Source organism: Notamacropus eugenii, chromosome 2 (assembly GCF_028372415.1).
Source record: "Notamacropus eugenii isolate mMacEug1 chromosome 2, mMacEug1.pri_v2, whole genome shotgun sequence".
NCBI lineage: Eukaryota > Metazoa > Chordata > Mammalia > Diprotodontia > Macropodidae > Notamacropus > Notamacropus eugenii.
Genome location: NC_092873.1, coordinates 85,666,549 through 85,685,193, shown reverse-complemented (window position 1 = coordinate 85,685,193; position 18,645 = coordinate 85,666,549). Strand labels below are relative to the sequence as shown.

General features: G+C 46.6%; 2 protein-coding genes across 2 annotated transcripts; one reads left to right on the top strand and one right to left on the bottom strand.

The window, feature by feature from the left end:
• Nucleotides 1–7: 7 nt before the first annotated feature.
• Nucleotides 8–11,047, bottom strand: SKIC2 (SKI2 subunit of superkiller complex). Its single transcript, XM_072637467.1, has 28 exons — nt 10,910–11,047; nt 10,692–10,804; nt 9,117–9,226; nt 8,916–9,033; nt 8,714–8,828; nt 8,509–8,583; nt 8,351–8,404; nt 8,051–8,241; nt 7,807–7,935; nt 7,228–7,373; nt 6,724–6,870; nt 6,429–6,513; nt 6,067–6,173; nt 5,346–5,492; nt 5,155–5,251; nt 4,706–4,918; nt 4,473–4,583; nt 4,106–4,336; nt 3,257–3,394; nt 2,895–3,032; nt 2,630–2,734; nt 2,092–2,239; nt 1,855–1,981; nt 1,486–1,696; nt 1,187–1,297; nt 851–1,069; nt 429–569; nt 8–328 (listed from the first exon to the last, which is right to left on the bottom strand). The coding sequence occupies exons 1-28, from the start codon at nt 10,929–10,931 to the stop codon at nt 128–130; spliced, it is 3,750 nt and encodes a 1,249-aa protein (XP_072493568.1). The 5' UTR covers nt 10,932–11,047; the 3' UTR covers nt 8–127.
• On the top strand, nt 11,042–18,580 carry NELFE (negative elongation factor complex member E). The gene is made up of 11 exons (XM_072637503.1): nt 11,042–11,319; nt 12,092–12,211; nt 12,465–12,534; nt 12,697–12,842; nt 14,575–14,649; nt 14,826–14,863; nt 15,000–15,391; nt 15,527–15,671; nt 15,904–15,958; nt 16,210–16,312; nt 18,390–18,580. Exons 2-11 carry the CDS (start codon nt 12,137–12,139, stop codon nt 18,485–18,487), a joined length of 1,197 nt encoding a protein of 398 aa, XP_072493604.1. The 5' UTR covers nt 11,042–11,319; nt 12,092–12,136; the 3' UTR covers nt 18,488–18,580.
• The last annotated feature ends 65 nt before the right edge of the window (nt 18,581–18,645 follow it).

The window sequence follows — 18,645 nt, the reverse complement described above, 5'->3', positions numbered from 1 at the left end:
CCCAGGCTCACACACATTAGCATGATATGCTGCTTTATTAATATTTTTAAAAGAAATTGGTTCCTTCATGGCCTGTTCTGTGACAGAGGGCCATGAAGAAATCAATATGGTAGAAACTACAGAAGGATCACTGGGTGTAGAGACTAGCAGCAAAGACTATGTCACGACGAAGCATCGTGGCAGCTGCCTCCATCTTAGCACCCAGGACTGGTTCTCCCACCAGCCGGGCGGCCCCTCGCAATGAACGACACATCTCTGCCAGGCGCTGGATACATCTGACAATCAAGCCCTCTGGGGTCCCTGATAGCCCTGCCAGCTCAGAAAAAGGCTACAAAGAAAGGAAAGGAGATAAGCTTCTGGCTCTCCCAGACATTCACATGTTCAAACCCATGGTTGCTTTGTTTTCCTCCTACCCCTAAAGAACTCACCATGCCTCGTGCCCACTCATAGACAACTTCTACCAGCCCAAAGTGGAGTTCTCCCACAAACTCTTCCACAGTCTGATTTAGGCCACAGGATACCTGAACCTCACCAATCCTCCGGGCCACATCCTTGACACGCTCTATGCCCTGGAAGGGTTGAACAAAGGGTAAAAATCCATACATCAGGCAAAACCTTTAGCTAGATGCTCAGGGAAAACAAAAAAGTATCTATGGCTTAAGGAAGAGAGAATCCAGTTGGATAATGGAACTATGTTACAAGAATGGAGGTGGATTTCATCAGGATAGTCTTTGTGGAGATGTGTAAAGATACACTAGAAGGCAAGGAAATGATGGTCCAGGATTCCCAGAGGAAATACAGAGGCCTATGTGAATGAAGGAGGGGGGATGGTGAGGGGTATGTCCCTCACCTGTTTAAGAGTGCTTGGCAACTGGTCTCCAGGATCTCCAGGACTTTGGCAGACAAGGCCAGATAGCAGAGCAGCAATCTCCTCTGGCCGAAGGGCACTCAGTGCATTGTCAAACATGAGCTCTGTCAGAAGTAGTTCATGACTACTCATGGCACATGCCACTCTCCCTGCCAGCTTCACAGTCCCTGATCCATCCACATAACCCAATGTCCGCAGAATCTGGGTGAGGAAGAAGATGCTATTGAAAGACAAGCACAAAATTCAGTAATCTGGCTATTCTAGCCTTGTCCCTGAACCACCTAGCCTCAGGGCACATGGCATCTAGTTCTTTCTCACCTCCACACGCTGATGATACTCTGGCAGCAGGAGCAGTGACTGGTCTGAGAGAAGAAACCTTAATCTCTCCATCTCCTTCTGGATCTGAGCGCGTTCCCGCAGCCTCAGGTACTAGAGAAAGAAGATGCAAGGAAAGGAAGGAGTAACTTCGGTCCCCTCTACCCTTTCCAACTTAGGGAGAAGAGCTGAAGAACAGATTGCACCCTTCTCTCTCCTATCACTCCATTACTACTTACTGGCAAAAAAAAAAAATGGAAAGAAACCACCTCCTATGGGAAGCTAGGTACTGGTGGTCTCACCTGGGCTGGAAACCTGGGACTGTGTACACACTGGGCACCTCGGATTAATTCCTCCAGCTTCCTAGCACGAAGCCCACCCTCTACCACTGACACCTCCTTCAGCTGAAGGTCATTGACTGGATCCAGGGCTGGAGGCCCTGCTGGGTGTGCCTGAGCCAACCGGAGCATCTCTTGAACAGCAGAGGTCACAGCTGGAGAGGGAGGGTCCTTCCTGGGAGAAAAATGAAAAATTCTTTTTCTCTGAAACCTCCTTTTCCCAGTTGGCAAACCTTCACACACCATCACCACTCTGTAATCTTTTCTCCTCCCGTTGGTAAAGTTTTTTCCCCTGATTTGTCAAACTGTCCCTTCTCACCCAAAGCTACTAACTTGAATCTTGGCTGCTGCCTCTTGCTAAAATCCTCCAAGATTCGCTCCCCATTCACCCGTAGCATCTTTGCTGTGATGGCAGTGATGTCACCTGGCTGAAGTTTGGCCACAGTATGATCACAAGGACCTGCAGGACAGAATAGCAGAATCCAATTCCTGTCCTGGGACCCAGGCATTCTGTCCTTCCTACCCCATCCCTGACCCAAGTGTCTGCCCTGCTTCCCGCCCAGTTCTCACCTTCAGGCAGGAAAAGTTTGTGACCCACCAGATCATCAGGATACGGGACATCAAGGGAGCTGGAACTGCCAGGCAGTGGCCCCTCAAGGGGCTGCTTCTCACATAGAATCAAAGCTGTAAAGACTCGGTTTGTGGTGTCTGAGGAGACCTGGAAAAGAAGTAAGCAGCATTGATCAGGTCATATTCATCTTCCCCTAGACTGACCTAACTTGGACAAGAAATGTGGTTCCAGTCCTTAAGGAATTCCCTGTCTAAGGGTGATGAAGAAGACCCTGCCCTCAGAATACAAACCCAGAGCACAGTGTATACACGTTAAGTCAGGATAATAAGGGAAGGGAAGTGTGGGATAGTGCTGGAAATGGAGGAAGGACATGGATGAGGGCCTGGAGGGATTTGAAGGTAGAAGTCACCAACCACCCTCCCAAAAAAAACAAAACAAACCCAAAAACCTATCAATGTAATTAAGTTTAAGTCAGAGGACAGAGGAAGAAATTTACCAATCCCTCAATCTAAGGCTCCCCAGCCCACTTCCCCTTACCTGCAAGATTACTCCTAGTGCATTCCGATGTTCCTGATTCTTAACAACCACCACTCTTCCTACTGACAGAGATTTCAGGCCATTCACTGATTCCATGATCCGTCGCTGGAAAAAGATATTCAAAATATCAGAGAAGGGGCCAAGGAATAAACTCAGGAGTGTTTCTCATTGCACTGGGTCACTCCCCAAGTATACTGGCAGCAGCATTCTCTCTGTCCCCATCCCTACCCTCATCCATGTCCCCATTTCCCTTTTTCCCCATCACCTGGATCAGACTCCGAGTCTCTGTCAGCTCCTCCCCCCAGCTGTAATAGTCAGGAAGATCAACCAGCTGGCCTGATGTGTCTGGCTCCTCCAGGTCTCCAAGTCGCTTTGTCAGTTCTGCCAAAGTCCGCTCATGGATCTGTAGGGGTGAGGAGGAGACAGGGAGTAGGAAGAGGCTTCAGGAAACTTAAGGGCTAGGTCTGTGATCACCAGGTTCTGGACCCCTCCCAACTCCCATATGTGTTTTCTTTAAAGATCTGATCTAATCTTCCAACTTCTTCGTTCTTCTTCCAGGGACCCAGACATGTCCCCCAAACATCCACCAACACACACAAATATGTCCACACATGCATGCATATACACCTTGCTATCCTTTCTTGAAGGGAACTCAGAAAAGCTTCTCTTCATCATGTCTTCCACTCTGAGTGCATCGACCCGAAGCAAGTTAAGGATCATTGTATATGTGAGGCGGAACTGGGACTGTAGCTGGGAAGGCTTCCCCTGAGGATCAGGAGAAGGGATCAGAGTGCTGGAAGAAGGAAATAGGAAGGATTCTTCCATTCCCCTCTCTAGAATCAAGGATATTCCCCCTGACTACCTGAACTGACTGCTCCCTTCTCATTGAGAGGTAGAGACCTGGATTCTAATGTCAGCTCTACTAACAGCTGTGTGAACTTAGGCACATCACTCCCTTCTTTGGGTCTCAGTTTCTTCATTTAGAACAGAGGTGGGGAATCTGCAACCTCAAGACCATGTGTGGCCCTCAAGGTCCTCAAGCGCAGCCCTTTGACTGGATCCAAAGTTCACAGAACAAATCCCCTTAATAAAAGGAACTGTTCTGTAAAACCTGGACTCAGTCAAAAGGCTACACCCAAGGACCTAGAAGGCCACCTCGAGGCCACAGGTTCCCCACCCCTGATGTAGAACATGAAGTTGGACTGGATGATCTAAAATCCTTTCCAGCTTTGACTTTCTATAATGGAAAAACCCAAAATGTTAAGAAATGAGGTAGAGGTCCCTGAAATGTTCCCTTACAAAAGGTGAGAGAAGAAAAAGAAAGGTTAGAAGAGATACAAAAAAATTATATGGAAAAAGAGAGAATGACATGGTAATCACAGCATCAGAGCTAGAAGTCAAGGGAATTACCTGGTCTAACTTTCCCTGCTTTCTTGAGTTGAGAGGAAGTTACCAGTCCCCTCTAGACCAACTCACCAACATCATCCGGTGCAGATCAGCCATCTCAGGCACACGTCCCTTACAGAGTAAGATGACAGTGCCTGTAGGGTCCAGGCCACGACGCCCTGCCCGCCCTGCCATCTGGACATATTCCCCAGGAAGCAAGTCACGGAAAGTTGCACCATCGTGCTTGCGCATAGAGTCAAACACCACAGTCCGTGCAGGCATGTTCACACCCATAGCAAAGGTCTCTGTAGCAAACAGGACCTGGGGGAAAGGGTTCAGCAATTAGGAGAAGCTCTCTCCTAGCCTTCAAAGACACCAAATCTGACTTTCCTATGTCTGGGCACTTTCTCAGGATTAAACATAGTCCCTTCTACCCAAGATGCTTCCACTTTCCTACCTTGACCAAACCACGACTGAAGAGCATTTCCACAATCTCCTTGAGAATGGGCAAAATACCACTGTGATGGACACCCAGACCTCGGCGAAGGAGCTCTGACATGTGCAGTACCTTTGAAGAAATGTTGAGGGAGCAAAATTTGGGTGTCAACATAGTCACAAGGTGTTCAAAGCCTAATTTAGCTTTTATTTCCCATAGACTTCCAACCTTCCCTCCCTGCAGGCCCCAGATACCTGAGGTAGCTGGCGGTCAGAGCCTCGAAGTCGGGCAAGGCATCGCTGCAGGAAAAGGTGGATCTCACTCTTCTCAGAACTAGTAGTAAGGTCGAGGGAGCTGAGACCTGATGCCTGCTCATCGCAGCGCCCCCGGGAGAAAGTGAACACAACCACAGGGAGCTGGGCACGGCTCCGTAGGGAGGCCAGGAGGGACAGGTATATGCCTCGGTCCTGGAGGGCAAAGGAGAGAGCATCAGGGTCTGGGACCAAAGGGAAATTGGTTTAAATCCTGAGGCTCTGACAAGGAACATGGGGATTGAATAGGGGAAGAGCTAGAAACTAGATCAATGTGGTCCTTGGAAAAGGCGATTAGATAAGGAGAAAGGCAGGTGGGGAGAAAGAAGTAATATTAAACAAATGAATTCATTCTTGCAGATCCACCCACTCATTCCCATCCCAGATCTCACCTGTCCAGGCCCCCCTTGGTGCACTGGCTGCTTTGCCCCAAAGGTCTGTGCATGTTTACTAGTCCTCTCCTTCTTGGCCTCCACAGCAGCATAGTATCTAAGACAAATGAATGGAGAGGTAGATAAAGCCCCAGGTGTTCAAGCCTTCCCAGCTATGGCTTACTCCTTGCTGCCCCCCACAACTCACTGACCCCTTAGTGTGGAAGACACCTCGTGAATCCAGAAGCAGAAATAGCTCTCCTTGGGTTTTTGGACTATTCCCAGTGAACAGAAAATGCTCCAAGGGAACTGGTCGGGCAGCTGTGCTGATCACATAGAGATGCCGACGTTTCAGCCTCCTGGGGGAGAGGGGCAAAGGTCAGAGATCACAATATTGTATAACCACCCTTCCTCCCCACTGACCAACTTTGAATCCCATCTCTAGCTCTGTGACTATTCCTGTGCTTTTGTCCAAAGACTTCTAGGAAATGCCTTGGGAAAGGCTTCCTCTATGGGCCTTGGTGTCCACATCTGTAAAATGAGGAGGCTGTTATCCCTCCTAAATCTAAACTGATGATCCCATGACCCTTGTGCCATTATCCCATTACTCAGTCTCCTTGCCTCCAAAAACATTCTTCTTCCATCCTTTTCCCCAAAGAATTTACATTGGACAAAGGGGCAGGGATCAAGGGATGGTGAGTATATGAGAATCCCACTTGCCTAAACAAGTTTACTGAAGATCTTTGATCAAGAAGGATAGCTGAAGGAAATTACCGGCATCACTAGCACCAGCCACCCCCTGGAGTTAGACTGCCCTCCTGGCTGTTAGTGTCAGCTTATCCTCTCCAAAGATATGGAAATAATAAAACATGCCTCTCTCCTGGAGTATCCACCCAAAAACTCAAACCTTTTGTTTCTATCTCAGATCCTTACCCGATCCAGTCTGCAAATTCAAGGGCATTGGGGACAGTGGCACTGAGGAGGATGATGGCCACATGATCAGGGAGCATGATGAGGACTTCTTCCCATACTACTCCTCGCTAGTCACAGAAAGATCAAGGACACACAAACAAGTGCAAAGACAGACACCTACAAGCCACCATTCACCTCACCCCCATCTAGCACAGGATGCTGTAACTCCTACTCTCCATGCCCCAACCAAGACCTTCCCTTTTATCCTCAAAGGGGCCTTCCTGCAAATAAAGTTGGGAGTGGAGGTGAAGGAGTGGTAGAAGTAGCCCTCAGACAGGGAAGGACTGAAAGGTCCAAAGGTCAGGTCCTAGGTCCCTTCTTACCTCAGCATCATTGATGTAATGGACCTCATCAAATATTACCCACTCAAGGTCTCGAATCACATCTGAGCCGCTATAGAGCATGGAGCTAGGTGGGAGGAATGGGAAGGAACAGAAACAGATTAAAACATACTTGGAACTCCCTTCTCTCAGCTAATAACCTGACCCTCTTGTGACTCCTACTTAATTTTCTCAAATTTTAAATCCTCCCTTTAAATCCTAGGCACATACACAATTCTGACCAAAGACTTCAGGTCCATCCCATACCCCCAACCTCAGAATCTTAATGTCCACTCACCGAAGGATCTCTGTGGTCATAATGAGGCAGGAGGCTTCAGGATGTAGCTGGACATCCCCTGTGAGGAGCCCCACATCACCAAATGTGTTTCGGAAATCTCTGAACTTTTGATTACTCAGGGCCTTGATGGGTGATGTATAGATGGTCCTGGAAAGGAAGAAAGAATCTTGAACTTTCACTCACATGAGTTGTTGTTCTTGAGCTCTGATCTCCTTCCCTCTTCCTCCCCCCAGGTCCATCCCATGCATCCTACCAAACCTGGCTCTACATTCACCCCTTCAAAAAGCCCTCCTAAAATAACTCTGGTCGCTTCTAAACCATTTTAGTCTGTCCTCATGGGATCTCTTCTCGTCTCTTTCTTTCTCTCCTGTTCCTCTCCATGTCATCATCTCCCACAGGCTCCCCTCAACTCCTCGGTGTCCCAGACCCTGAGATGGAAGAGGGCTGGACTGGTGAGGACAATTTAGGGATAAGATCAGGATGACCCTGTCCCTACCCCCATACCGGGTCATATGTTTCTGGGCAAGGGCAATGGCATATTCAGCCACAACAGTCTTTCCTGCAGATGTGTGAGCAGCAACAAAGACAGAGTCATGTCTCTCCAGGTGCAGAATAGCCTGTTTCTGAAATACATCTGGTTCAAACGGCCACTGTGAGAGGAATGGATACAGGGTAGAGATGATGTGAGAAGGATCCAGGGAGTGAGCAAGGGAAGAGGGAGAAATATCCTTTAATAAAATGATCCATAACCCTATATTCATGCTAGAGAGAAATAAGTAGAGAAAAGAAAGGGAAAAGTGGCTAGGAATATTGAGGTCAATCTGGATGTAGGGTTCCTTACCCCAACTTTATCTCTAGTAGGGCCCCTATGACACACATTTCATTTGAGGGTAAAAGAGATTATCATAGAGAGGTACATGAGTTATGGGTAAGGCAGGAGGTAATTTTTACGTTATCTATATACCTCTTGGAGTCTGACAAGTCCTGAATCTTACCTATCAGGAAGGGGCTGGAATGAGATAAGCAGGAGACTATGAAATATGGCACTAGAGATAGGGGAGTGGAAAAGGTGAGATTCATGACCTGGAAGGCAGGTTGGGGGATGAGTCGGTAGAAATCTCCCACAGGCGAAGAAATATCCACAGGAATGGCCCACTGTTCCAAGACTGGGGGCTTTGGAGGTTCCGGAGGAGGTATAGGGGCTGATGCTTCCTATGGAGTAAGAGAAAAAGTATCAGACTATCGCAGACCTCCATTTCACCCCACTCCTCAGACCCTCTCTCCAGCAGAACATACCAAGTTATCCACCCCTCCACATCCTATCTACCTTTAGGACTAAATCCTCCAGGCTACTAGCACGGACCAATGGGGGTTCAGAGGTGGAGGTTGTAACACTGTCCCCTCCATGAGCCCCCAATCTTCCTGAAGTCTCTTCATCCTCCTCCTCCCCTCCACCCAGTTCCAAAGGCTCCAGGAGATGGCTGAGACTGAGGAGGCCAGAAGCAGGGGTGGAGTGATCTGGCAAGATGCAGAGATCAAGAGAAATAGAGGTACAGTCACTATTCCCCCTTCTGTCTCCTCTCACGCCTTTCCATCCCCCTTCCACCCCACCAGAGGAAATTCTTACTCTTTGGGGTGAAGTCTACACCTTTTTTGAAGCCTGGGGGGATGGTAAGGAGATCTGGAAAATGACAGTGGAAAGAAGCAGCAATGAGAGGCTGCATCCTCCTTCCATCACCAATCTTCAATCAAAATTCAGTCTGCCCTTTTAGTCTACCCCTTCACCTTTCTCAAAGTCAATCTCCTCCTCGGAGTCCCCACGTGTGCTCAGATCTGCTATGGTAGGTTCATCCATCCCTCCTGGGAGGAAGGGAAACAGAGCAGGAAAATATGATTTAGTATCTAGGGAAGAATAGTTCACTCCCTGCTTCCTTCAGACACAGGAGCCTTTTCCTCACTCTGCTCTCCACTCTCCCTCCTCAAATATCACCTGGCCAAAAGGGGTAGTGTGTTGGGTTGCCCCATAAGGCCTGGGATGGGGGTCCTGGGGGCCGGCGTAGAGACAGGGAAGTTGTGGCTGAGAGGTTTGTGTCCTCCAACAAGACCTGGGAGAGAACACAGTGACACAATGAAGCTAAGTCCATATCGTATTCTCTTCCTATCTGTCTTACATCCCTGGAGATGCCCTTCACCTCTCTGTAGCCCAGGACTCTGCCAGTGGTTGGGTGTCTCTGAGCTTGTAGATCTGATGGGACAGGAGCTCCTGGGAGTCCCAGAAGAGACCAGGGGTCTGTCTTCCTCTGCCATTTCCTGAGGAGAACAGAAGAAACAAATCAGTCTCCCTACCACCATCATACCTCATTCTCATCTTAGATGACTAGAACCATTCTCACCAGGCCACACGTTCCACACCATGTAGGGGCAGCCATTCAGGAGATGACAGAAACAGTTGCTCAGTCTCTCCCTGCAACTCTGGGGCACAGGGTGGTAGTCCATGCGAGAGCTGGAAAAATGAAAGGAAAACAAACAGAATGGGAAACACAGGAGTGACAGGTAGAAAGGAAAAAGAACAAATTGCTCAGCAGAAAAAGAAGACAGATTAAGGTTCCTTGTTAAATGAAGGTGGAAATTCGAGAAGGTCAGAGTTAAGAAATGCAGGGTCAAAGGAAAGGCATACATTGACAAGTCCTTCTTCAGCATATACTATATGTCTAGCACTGGAACAAGCACTAAAGGGAATTGTAAAAGGAGAAGTAAAAGATACAGTCTAAAGACTGCATTACATCAAAAATATATTTGTAAAGCATTTAGCAAAGGGCCTGGCACATAGTTGATATTATATAAATGCTTATTCCTTTTCCCCCCAGCCTTTCCTTCAGACAATTAGCTAGTTCACAGATGCAGTAATGTATTAATGACAAATGAGTGGCAATGACAGTGTTATAAATGCAGAGAGGAAAGAAATCACCAGAGGCAAGACGGTAGATTAAGAGCAATGGTAGAAACTTAGGGAAAGAAAATGATATGGTGACCAGGAAACAGGAGGAAAGGAATGAATCCCTGACTTCAGATCATGGAGTCAGAAATTCTTCGTATCCTTTCAGTTCTTAAGAGTATATTATCTACACACTTAAGTGCTAGAGGAAGCTGAAAGATTAAATAGGATAAGGACCCTTGCTCTACCCTCTGCCTTCAAGAAATCTGCAACCCACTAGGACAGGATCCTTAAATCCCATTTCCAGTATAAAATGCCTAGACTATCCATGGCACTCAATATCGTACTAAATTTGAGTTATATTTTTCCAGACCTCATCATCCCCCAGCCCTTCCTCTGATGTCCCAGAGTTGTCACTGTATATCCTCCTAGTAAAGAGCACTTATGTATTTGTGTTACAACTCACCCCTTCCACAGTACCTTTGTCTCCCCAATAAGAAGGTGAATTCCCTTAGGGCTGGATCTATCTTTCCTTCCCTTCCATCCCTCTGTAATACATGCTGCCCTCCCCACCCCTCCCTTCTCCAAGCCTGGCATAGGGGCTGGGCACAAAAACGGGCATTTCAATGAATAACTGTTGAAATGAATGGCAGTTATTGTTAACATATTATTAACAATGACAATGGCACACTTTCATGTTCCTTTCCTCACCTCAACCTTATAACACCTCTCCCTCCCCCATGAAGTCAGGAAAGTAGGAAAAGGATGATTAACCTCATTTTACAGAGGAGTAAACTGAGTCCCGCCAAGACCCTCGGCAGGGCTCTCTTCCCACCTCACCGCCCCCCTCCGATCCCCCGACAAGAGAGCCCGATGCGGGGTCCCACAGGGAGTGAGGGTGTCTGCTGCCTGCAAGCCAAGGATCGTTCCCCTACGCTGGATCACAATTATTGCGGGGGGGAAAGGAAGAAAACTTGGTCCATTCTGGGTCAGGGCTGAACGGAAGTCCTCGGGGGATTCAAGGCTCACTCACGGTGCCGGCCGGCGGGTCCGAGGCCTGGGGCGGGCTCAGAAGCTCCCAGCGCCCAGTGCATCCCAGCTCCAGGGCACAGAGGGGCAAATCCAAGGGCCCCCGAGGGGGCAGCACTGAGAAACAAGAAGACCGGTCAGAGCTGAGGGCAGAGGCGCAGGCTCGAGGCAAAGGTCAAAGGTGACACTCGCTCCCTGCCTCCATCCTGCCCCTGCCCTTACCCAGTCGCTCTGTCTCCAGCATACCGTTGCCTCCCAGAATCTCCGCGAAGCCGGAAGTGCCTCGAGGACCGAAGCTCTGGAAGTCCCGCCCCCGGCATGGCGGAAGTTGCCGCCGTTCGGCCGGCGGGTGGCTATAGGAGGAAGTGACGTCATAAGAGAGAAGGGCGGAAGTGGCCTCCGGCCGAGGAACTAAGCAGATAGTGAGGAGAAGGTAGAAAGGGTCCAGTGCCGGAAATGGCGCAAAGGCCTAAGGGGAAGTGCCTTCACCTTCAGCCGCCCTGGCTATAGAGCCTATCTGTTCCAGCGCCCTCCCCTTCACGTCATCAGCCTGCGCCCGTCTGGTCCTCCCGGGAGGGCGGAGGAAGCTCCAGCTGTGGCCTCTGTGAAGGAGAGAACATCTCCCTTTTCAGGTGAGGACCCTCCCTCTCTCCTTTTCCTTGGCCTGCGGCCCTTTAGGTTTTCCTGCCGCGTTGCTGCGGTGACATGGCGGGAGTTCCGGCGCGAACCCCAGGTGTTCGGGAACCCCTGTAGTTGCTAGGATCGCCTCCTTCGGCGGCCGGAGTTCGATCGCTGTTGCCATAGTAACGATGTACGTGAGGGTTGGGGATATTCCAGGAGAGCGTTTGCATGTTGTTTCTCATCCATTAAACTGTGAGCCCCTTTGGGGCAGGGACAGTTTTTAACCTTTGTATTCCCAGCGCTTAGCACAGTTCCTGGCACGTGGGGAACGCTTAATAAGTGCTTCTTGACTTAATTTGAGAGTGCCCTGACAACTAGGGAGTGGGGGGAGGGGTGGAGAAGGAAGGAACCTCTGGGAACGCCATACCTCTGAACATTGCATCCTCCTCCGAAATGACTTCGTGCCGCGATTTCAGCAGAACTCGTATCCTAGTCCTGGCTGCGCCACGGACTGACTTTGTGATCTCACCAACCGCTTTCCTTTTGAGAACCTGTTGCCTTCGTCGCACTGATGTTCTTTGTTCTGGGAGTCTGTAGCCTGGCTGTCCCAGGTCTTGAATTTCCCAGTGTTCTCCCCTTTGGAGTCTAGGAATGTCACTCATAAAAACCATTGGGAGGACAAGGCAGGGTGAATGGATACATCTCAGATATCCTGGGCCATTAGGCTATGGGATGGCTGGACAAAAGGGAACTCCCCTTGGACAGATGGTTTTGCTATTACAGTTGCGTCTCTGGAGGGCCAGACCTGGCTCAGAGCTGGGAGCTGACATGTTGGTCCTGCCCCCAGGACTGAGTGAGGAAGAAGAGGCCCTACAGAAAAAATTCAGCAAACTCAAGAAAAAGGTGAGAAAACAAACATTATGAACAAAAAGGAAGGATATAACCTTATCCCAAACCCTTCCCATCTAAGGAGCATTACCAATAAGTTTGGTATAAAGTAGCTCTTGATAGGCAACACTCTAGGTGTATGACTTATGAACCCAGTGTCACAAAATTTGGGCACCCTGCAAAGCCACGGAAGCTATAGGATCTTTGGGTAGGAAAAGGACCTAATTAACTCTTTTTTTCCTTTTTTGTTTACCTCCGTCTCCTCTAGAAAAAAGCATTATTGGCTCTTAAGAAGCAGAGTAATAGTAGCACAGCCAGCCAAGGGGGTGTCAAACGCTGTGAGTAATGAGTTCAATGCTGTTATTAAAGGGATTGAGAGAAGGGTTGGATTTTGATAGGGATTCCAACAGTGGACTGGAAAAAGGAATTAGAATTTCTCCCACAGCTCTGTCAAGATTGATACCTCCATTTTATGCTTTTCTCTGTTCTTCCTTGATTAGCCCTATCAGAACAACCTGTAGTAGACACAGCCACAGCCACAGAGCAGGCTAAACAGCTGGTAAAATCAGGAGCCATCAGTGCCATTAAAGCTGAGACCAAGAATTCTGGCTTCAAGCGGTCACGGACTCTAGAGGGGAAATTGAAGGTAAGTGGGAATCAAGGAAAGGGTGAGTGAGTCTAGTCTTAATTTACCACATTGAGGGACAATAAAATGTAGATGATGTTTCATTCATTTTTACCTCTCCTTGAAAGACTAGCATAGTCCTATCTACCTAGTAGACACCCAATAAGTATTTGAATTGAAGTTAGAAAAAGGAGGGCTTTCTTGAGGATGGAAGAAAGCAATTTTAGGACAGAAAGAAGTGGTAGCAGTTTAACCTTGAATAGTCACTTTCTATGGGCATCAGACCGGATGATTTTTTTAAGGTTCTTTCTGACTTTAAATTACTTTGTATCAAAATATTACATTAGTGGAATATACCTGTGAGGTGCTACAAGCCAAAGACAAAATAAGCTCAGAAAAGGTTTAGATAATCTCATCAGTCAATCAAAAAGTATTTATTAAATGCTTATTGTATGCCAGTATCAATGCTACACATTGAGAATACAAAAACAGGTACGCCTTTACATCATAGCATGTACATATTATAAGTGTATACAAAACAAGTCCAAAGTAGTTTGGGGCAGAGGGGGATTAACAGCTTGAGTAGATCAAGGAGGGTCTCATGTAGGAAGGTAGTTCCTGAAATAAGCTTTAAAGCAAACAAGGGATTCTTAGAGAAGGTAAGGAAAAAGCTTGGGAATGATACCAGTACGTAGGCAATAGCTAGTGATGGAGTGTCATGTGTGAGTCTGGATGGACCTCCTCAGGCAGGAATAGGAATGATATGTAATGATGCTGGGAAGTTATGTTGGGGCCTGGTTGTAAAGGGTTTTAAAAGCCAAACAAAGGATTTTATATTTAGTCCTAAAGGCAATAATGAACCATTGGCTAATTTATTAAAAAGGAAAGTGATATGGCCATACCTGCATTTTAGGAAATCACTCTAATATGGATAGATTGAAGAAGGGAAAGCCTTGAGATAGAGAGACTAAGAGGTTTTTGCAGTAACCCAGGCAGTAGGTGATGAGGGTTTAAAAACTAGGGCTATACTGAAGTCAGTAAAAAGGAGAATATCCAGGAGTTGTAGTGGAGACAGAGATAAGAATTGATATCTAAAGATATGTGAAATGGGGCAAAATTGGATAATGCCACAGTTATGAACCTGGGTGACAAAATATTGGTGCCTTCAGCAGAGATAGGAAAGTTTGGAAGAAGGTTTTGGAGAAAAGAAAATGAGTTCTGTTTTGGACATGTTGCATTTTACATACCTAAAAGACATTGGGTTCAAAATTTCTAATGAGTGATTTAAGACTGGAGTGTACAGGAGGGATAATAGCATTGAATATAGATCTTGGAATTATCTGCATTGACATGATAATTAAGCCACTTGCTCACTGTGAGTGGTGAAAAAAGCTCACTAAATGAGAGACTATGGAGAGGTAAGAGAAGAGAACCCAGGACATTTACCTTGGAGTACACCTACAGCGAGAGAACATGATATAGGTAATGAATTAGCAAAGGAAACTGGCAAGTAGTGGGGAGACTGGTGGGAGCGGAACCAACAGGACATTGTCACAAAACCCCAGAGCACATTGCTGAATGGTTGGTCAATCATAAATCATCTAAGGAAGTTAGAAATGCATTTGGGCATTTCTGTTGAGTACATATTATGTTTGGGGAGGAGTTAAAAGAAAAGGGGATCATCAAAATTTTTAGAAAGGGAGAAGAAATGAAAGAGGCTTTTGGCCAATTAACTCTACTCTGTTACCCTCAGGACCCAGAGAAGGGCCCAGCCCCTACTTTTCAACCATTTCAGCGAAGCATCTCAGCTGATGATGACTTGCAGGAGGTAATGGGGAAATTACCAGATTTCCAGTGCTTGGAAAGCTTTGGGTAGAAGGGGTGGGGAAGGGGAGTAGGTTGGGTGAAGGTAGAGAGGGGAGAGAAATGAGTTAGGCAACTGAGTACCTGATTCTGGGTATTAACTTAGCTATTCTTCATGCCATTCTGTTTTCTTCCATCTAGTCATCCAGACGTCCCCAGAGGAAATCTCTATATGAGAGGTTAGAGATGGGACAGGGTTCTTGGGAGTCATGAGACTTGGGCTGGAAGGAAGCAGGGTCTGAAAGGGGAAAATGCATATACCCCTGAGGAGGGGATGTGATAGGAACCTTACATCCTTACTGTATGCCTCTACAGCTTTGTTTCATCCAGTGATCGGCTTCGGGAACTAGGACAAGATGGGGAAGAATCAGAAGGTCCAGGAGGTGGTGATGGCCCTCCCCGAAGCTTTGACTGGGGCTATGAGGAACGAAGTGGTCCCCCCTCTTCAGCCTCCCCACCCCGAAGTCGAAGTCGAGATCGCAGCCATGAGAGGAACCGGGATCGGGATAGGGACCGGGATCGAGACAGAGATCGGGATCGGGACAAGGACCGAGACCGGGATCGAGAGCGGGACAGAGAACGTGATCGAGACCGGGATAGGGATCGAGATCGGGACAGGGACCGAGACCGGGATCGGGACAGGGATCGGGATCGGGACAGGGATCGGGACAGGGACCGAGATCGGGATCGAGAGGGCCCTTTCCGAAGTAAGTGACACGAGCTTAAGTGATAGGAAGTTTCAGAGAATATTTAAGTGGGGTCCATGATATCCTTTCCAATAAGAGACTGATTGGATTGTAATTCCTTATCCCTGATCATAAGCATAATCTCTGGCCTTTCAGGATCTGATTCATTCCCTGAGTATCGAGGTCCACGTAAGGGGAACACACTGTATGTATCTGGAACAGATATGACACCCACTCTCCTTCGTGGAGCCTTCTCACCCTTTGGGAACATCATTGACCTTTCCATGGACCCACCCCGAAAGTAAGGAGGGTTTGGAATAAGAAGTGAGAAGAGGGAGGTGCAGTAAGATCTTTGGAGTCATAGGAAAAAATACAAGGGAGTGAGAAAGTTCTCATGGACCAGAAAGAAAGAGACAGAAGGTTGGGAGTGGGGAAGGGAAGTCTTATATTGGGTCTGGTAGAAGAAATTGAGTCAGGGAGTAGTCAAAAGAGATGTGGGCCCCAGGATAACGCTATTTTCCATCCTCACCCAGCTGTGCCTTTGTCACCTATGAGAAGATGGAATCAGCAGATCAGGCAATAGCCGAGGTCAGAATTCTTAAATCTGTTTCCCTTGTCCCTTCTCTTGATCCTCTATTTCCTCCATAAAATATTGGAAGTGGGGGAGTGAGTGCCTTGCCAACATCATAGTCTCCTCATTCTCAATCTATAGGATCTCCTATGTTCTTAATTTTCCTTAGTTTTGTTCTCATTTTGTCCATGAAATGTATCTGATGCAAGTAGATACTCTCTAATTTGTTCTTAACCCTTCCTGCTGCCACTGATCTCTTCCCTCACAGCTCAACGGGACCAAGGTAGAATCTGTGCAACTCAAGGTTAGCATCGCTCGTAAGCAGCCCATGCTAGATGCTGCCACTGGAAATTCTGTCTGGGGCTCCCTTGGTAAGAATACAGTACCCAGCTGAACCCCACAATAACCCATCACTTCATCTTGGTCTTCTTTATAACTTTACACTCACTAGAAGGAGATGAGAGCCAGGACTAGAATGGTAGCCTTGGGGAGGGAAAGGAAAGGAGATGAACTCAGAATATTTGGAAAGAATTAACAAAATTGAGTTGGACATAGAAGGATGAAAGAGAGGGAGAAGAAAGAGTCAGAGAAGATTTCTTTCTGTAGGAAAGCTTCTAGCCTAAATAAATAGGAAGAATAGGAAAATTGGATTCAGGGTGCCATTGTGTTGGAGAAATAGATGAGTTAAATTTTAGATATGTTGATTTTTTAGGTGATAGCAGGACTTTCAGATGTAAATGTCCTATATGCATAAACAAGCCTAGAACTCAGATGTCAAGGTTGTGGATGAAAGTCTGCATTTGATAGCATAGAGAATAATTGAAGTTATGAGAGAAGAAAAGTTCATCTGTAAGGCTGTAGGGAAGAGCAGAAAACCAGCAACTGAACCTTATGGACTATCTAGTCATTTTCCACTCTGTTTTCTCCTAAAATGTAGAAGGGGAGGGAGAGGAATAGAAAAGAGAGATAAGAATCTAGCCAGAGTAATGCCATGTCATAGAAACCAAGAGAAAAGAGTTTCAGGGAGTTGGGAAGGGGGAGTAGTAATCCACAGTGTCACTTGCCACAGAAAGTGAAAACAAGGGAAAAGCTGTTCAGTTTGGTGACTAGGATGTCGCAAAGTCATATCCATAGGATTTAGAGCTGGAATAGAGTTTAGAAATGATCTAGGCCAATGCGCTTATTTTACAGATGAGAAAAATGAGGCCCAAAGAGGTTAAATGACCTGCCCCAAATTACATAGCAGAACCAAAATTATCTGTCTCCAAATCTAGTGTTCTTCCCACTACCCCCATTTGTTGGTGAATTTTGAGGGAGCACTTTTTCTGAACAGATAGGGTAGAAGTCCGATGTGATAGGTTTAGGGAAGGATTGAATAGTAAGGAAATGTCAGGAGTAGTTCAATCAGTTGAAAGACTTAGCAGAGAAAAGGAGAGGAATAGGATTTTAGCTGAAGAATTAAGCCACCATCAAGCAAAGGGTTTGGGAGTTTGTTTTTTGTTTTTTTCAGATTTTAGGAGTATTATGCATATTTGAAGGAGGAGGAAAATTTAAAGAGATTGGAAAGAGGATGTAAATGGGAATGAGATTTCCTGAGGTTTGGGAAGGACTGCTCTTTTAGGGCATGGGCAAAGGAGTTAACTTTAGGAGGAAGGATATTTCCTTCTTTACATTCTAAAGAAAGGAAGAGTGTCTGTAAGGACAGTGGTACATAAAAGTGAAGATGGCAGGTCAAATTGTTCTCAAAATGTGTTCAGGAAGCATTAGGAACTCGAATAAAATTACTTTAAGCTAAATCTATGTCCTTTGATGTATTACCTTGGAACAGAGATGCTTATATTGCTGCATTATCTATCCTTATCACTTTAATATTAATAAATGAATTGTTTCTCAATTTTGTCGCTAGATAATAGAAAGTTTTCATAGTGAAAGGAAAGGAATAGGAGGGGATGTTAAAGTCAAATTTATCAAAGGTAAAAACCAAAATTCCCCAGTGTCATTGACAAAAGAATGTAACTTCCTTTCAGAATTTTAATAGTCCTATTTGTAGTGTTTATAGAAGTTAAATGTTAACATTATTTGTATCTTTACTTTGTAAAATTATTATAAACATTTCAAAGGACACAAATTACTTTTAATGATGTTAATCAATACAATTCACAATGGCAGGGTTTTTTTTTCCACTTTCCCATTTCCTTCACCCATGCTTCAGAGGCTTCACCTAAAGCCTGGGTTGGCCGCTCACGGGCTTGAGAGTGACAGGAAGGCAGTCCAAAGTAGATTAATATATTGTAGGGCGCCCTGCATTCCCAGAGGTTGCAGATCTCCACAGAGGAAAAGAGGAGTTGAAGACCAACTTTGCTTCATAGCTTAAACCTATGGGTGGGCCTGTTCTCTGGTCTGATTAGGTTTTTTGTTTTCTTGACATACTCTCCCTTTTCTTCCTAGCTGTACAAAGCAGCCCTAAGGGCTGCCATCGGGACAAGAGGACCCAGATCGTCTACAATGATGATGTCTATAAAGAAAACCTTGTGGATGGGTTCTAGGCAGCTAGAAGAGTCAGGGAAGGAAATCCCTCCTGTCCCTCCCTCTCCCCCTCCAGTGCTCAGTAAAAACCACTGAGGTGGATATTCAGTTAACCTCCTTTGCCTCTGAATTTCTTTCATCTGGGATTGGGGTGGGCCCATCGAAAAGATCACCTGAT

What these genes read in the sequence shown, in the direction of transcription:
- SKIC2 (XM_072637467.1), bottom strand. Translation starts at nt 10,931, where the DNA reads ATGCTGGAGACAGAGCGACTGG. An exon ending in GAGTCCTGGGCTACAGAGAG is followed by an intron (nt 8,829 to 8,915) that starts GTGAAGGGCATC and finishes GTTCTCTCCCAG; the next exon opens with GTCTTGTTGGAGGACACAAA. An exon ending in TGTAGACTTCACCCCAAAGA is followed by an intron (nt 8,242 to 8,350) that starts GTAAGAATTTCC and finishes GCATCTTGCCAG; the next exon opens with ATCACTCCACCCCTGCTTCT.
- NELFE (XM_072637503.1), top strand. Translation starts at nt 12,137, where the DNA reads ATGTTGGTCCTGCCCCCAGGACTGAGTGAGGAAGAAGAGGCCCTACAG. An exon ending in CAGATCAGGCAATAGCCGAG is followed by an intron (nt 15,959 to 16,209) that starts GTCAGAATTCTT and finishes CTTCCCTCACAG; the next exon opens with CTCAACGGGACCAAGGTAGA. An exon ending in TTCTGTCTGGGGCTCCCTTG is followed by an intron (nt 16,313 to 18,389) that starts GTAAGAATACAG and finishes TTTTCTTCCTAG; the next exon opens with CTGTACAAAGCAGCCCTAAG.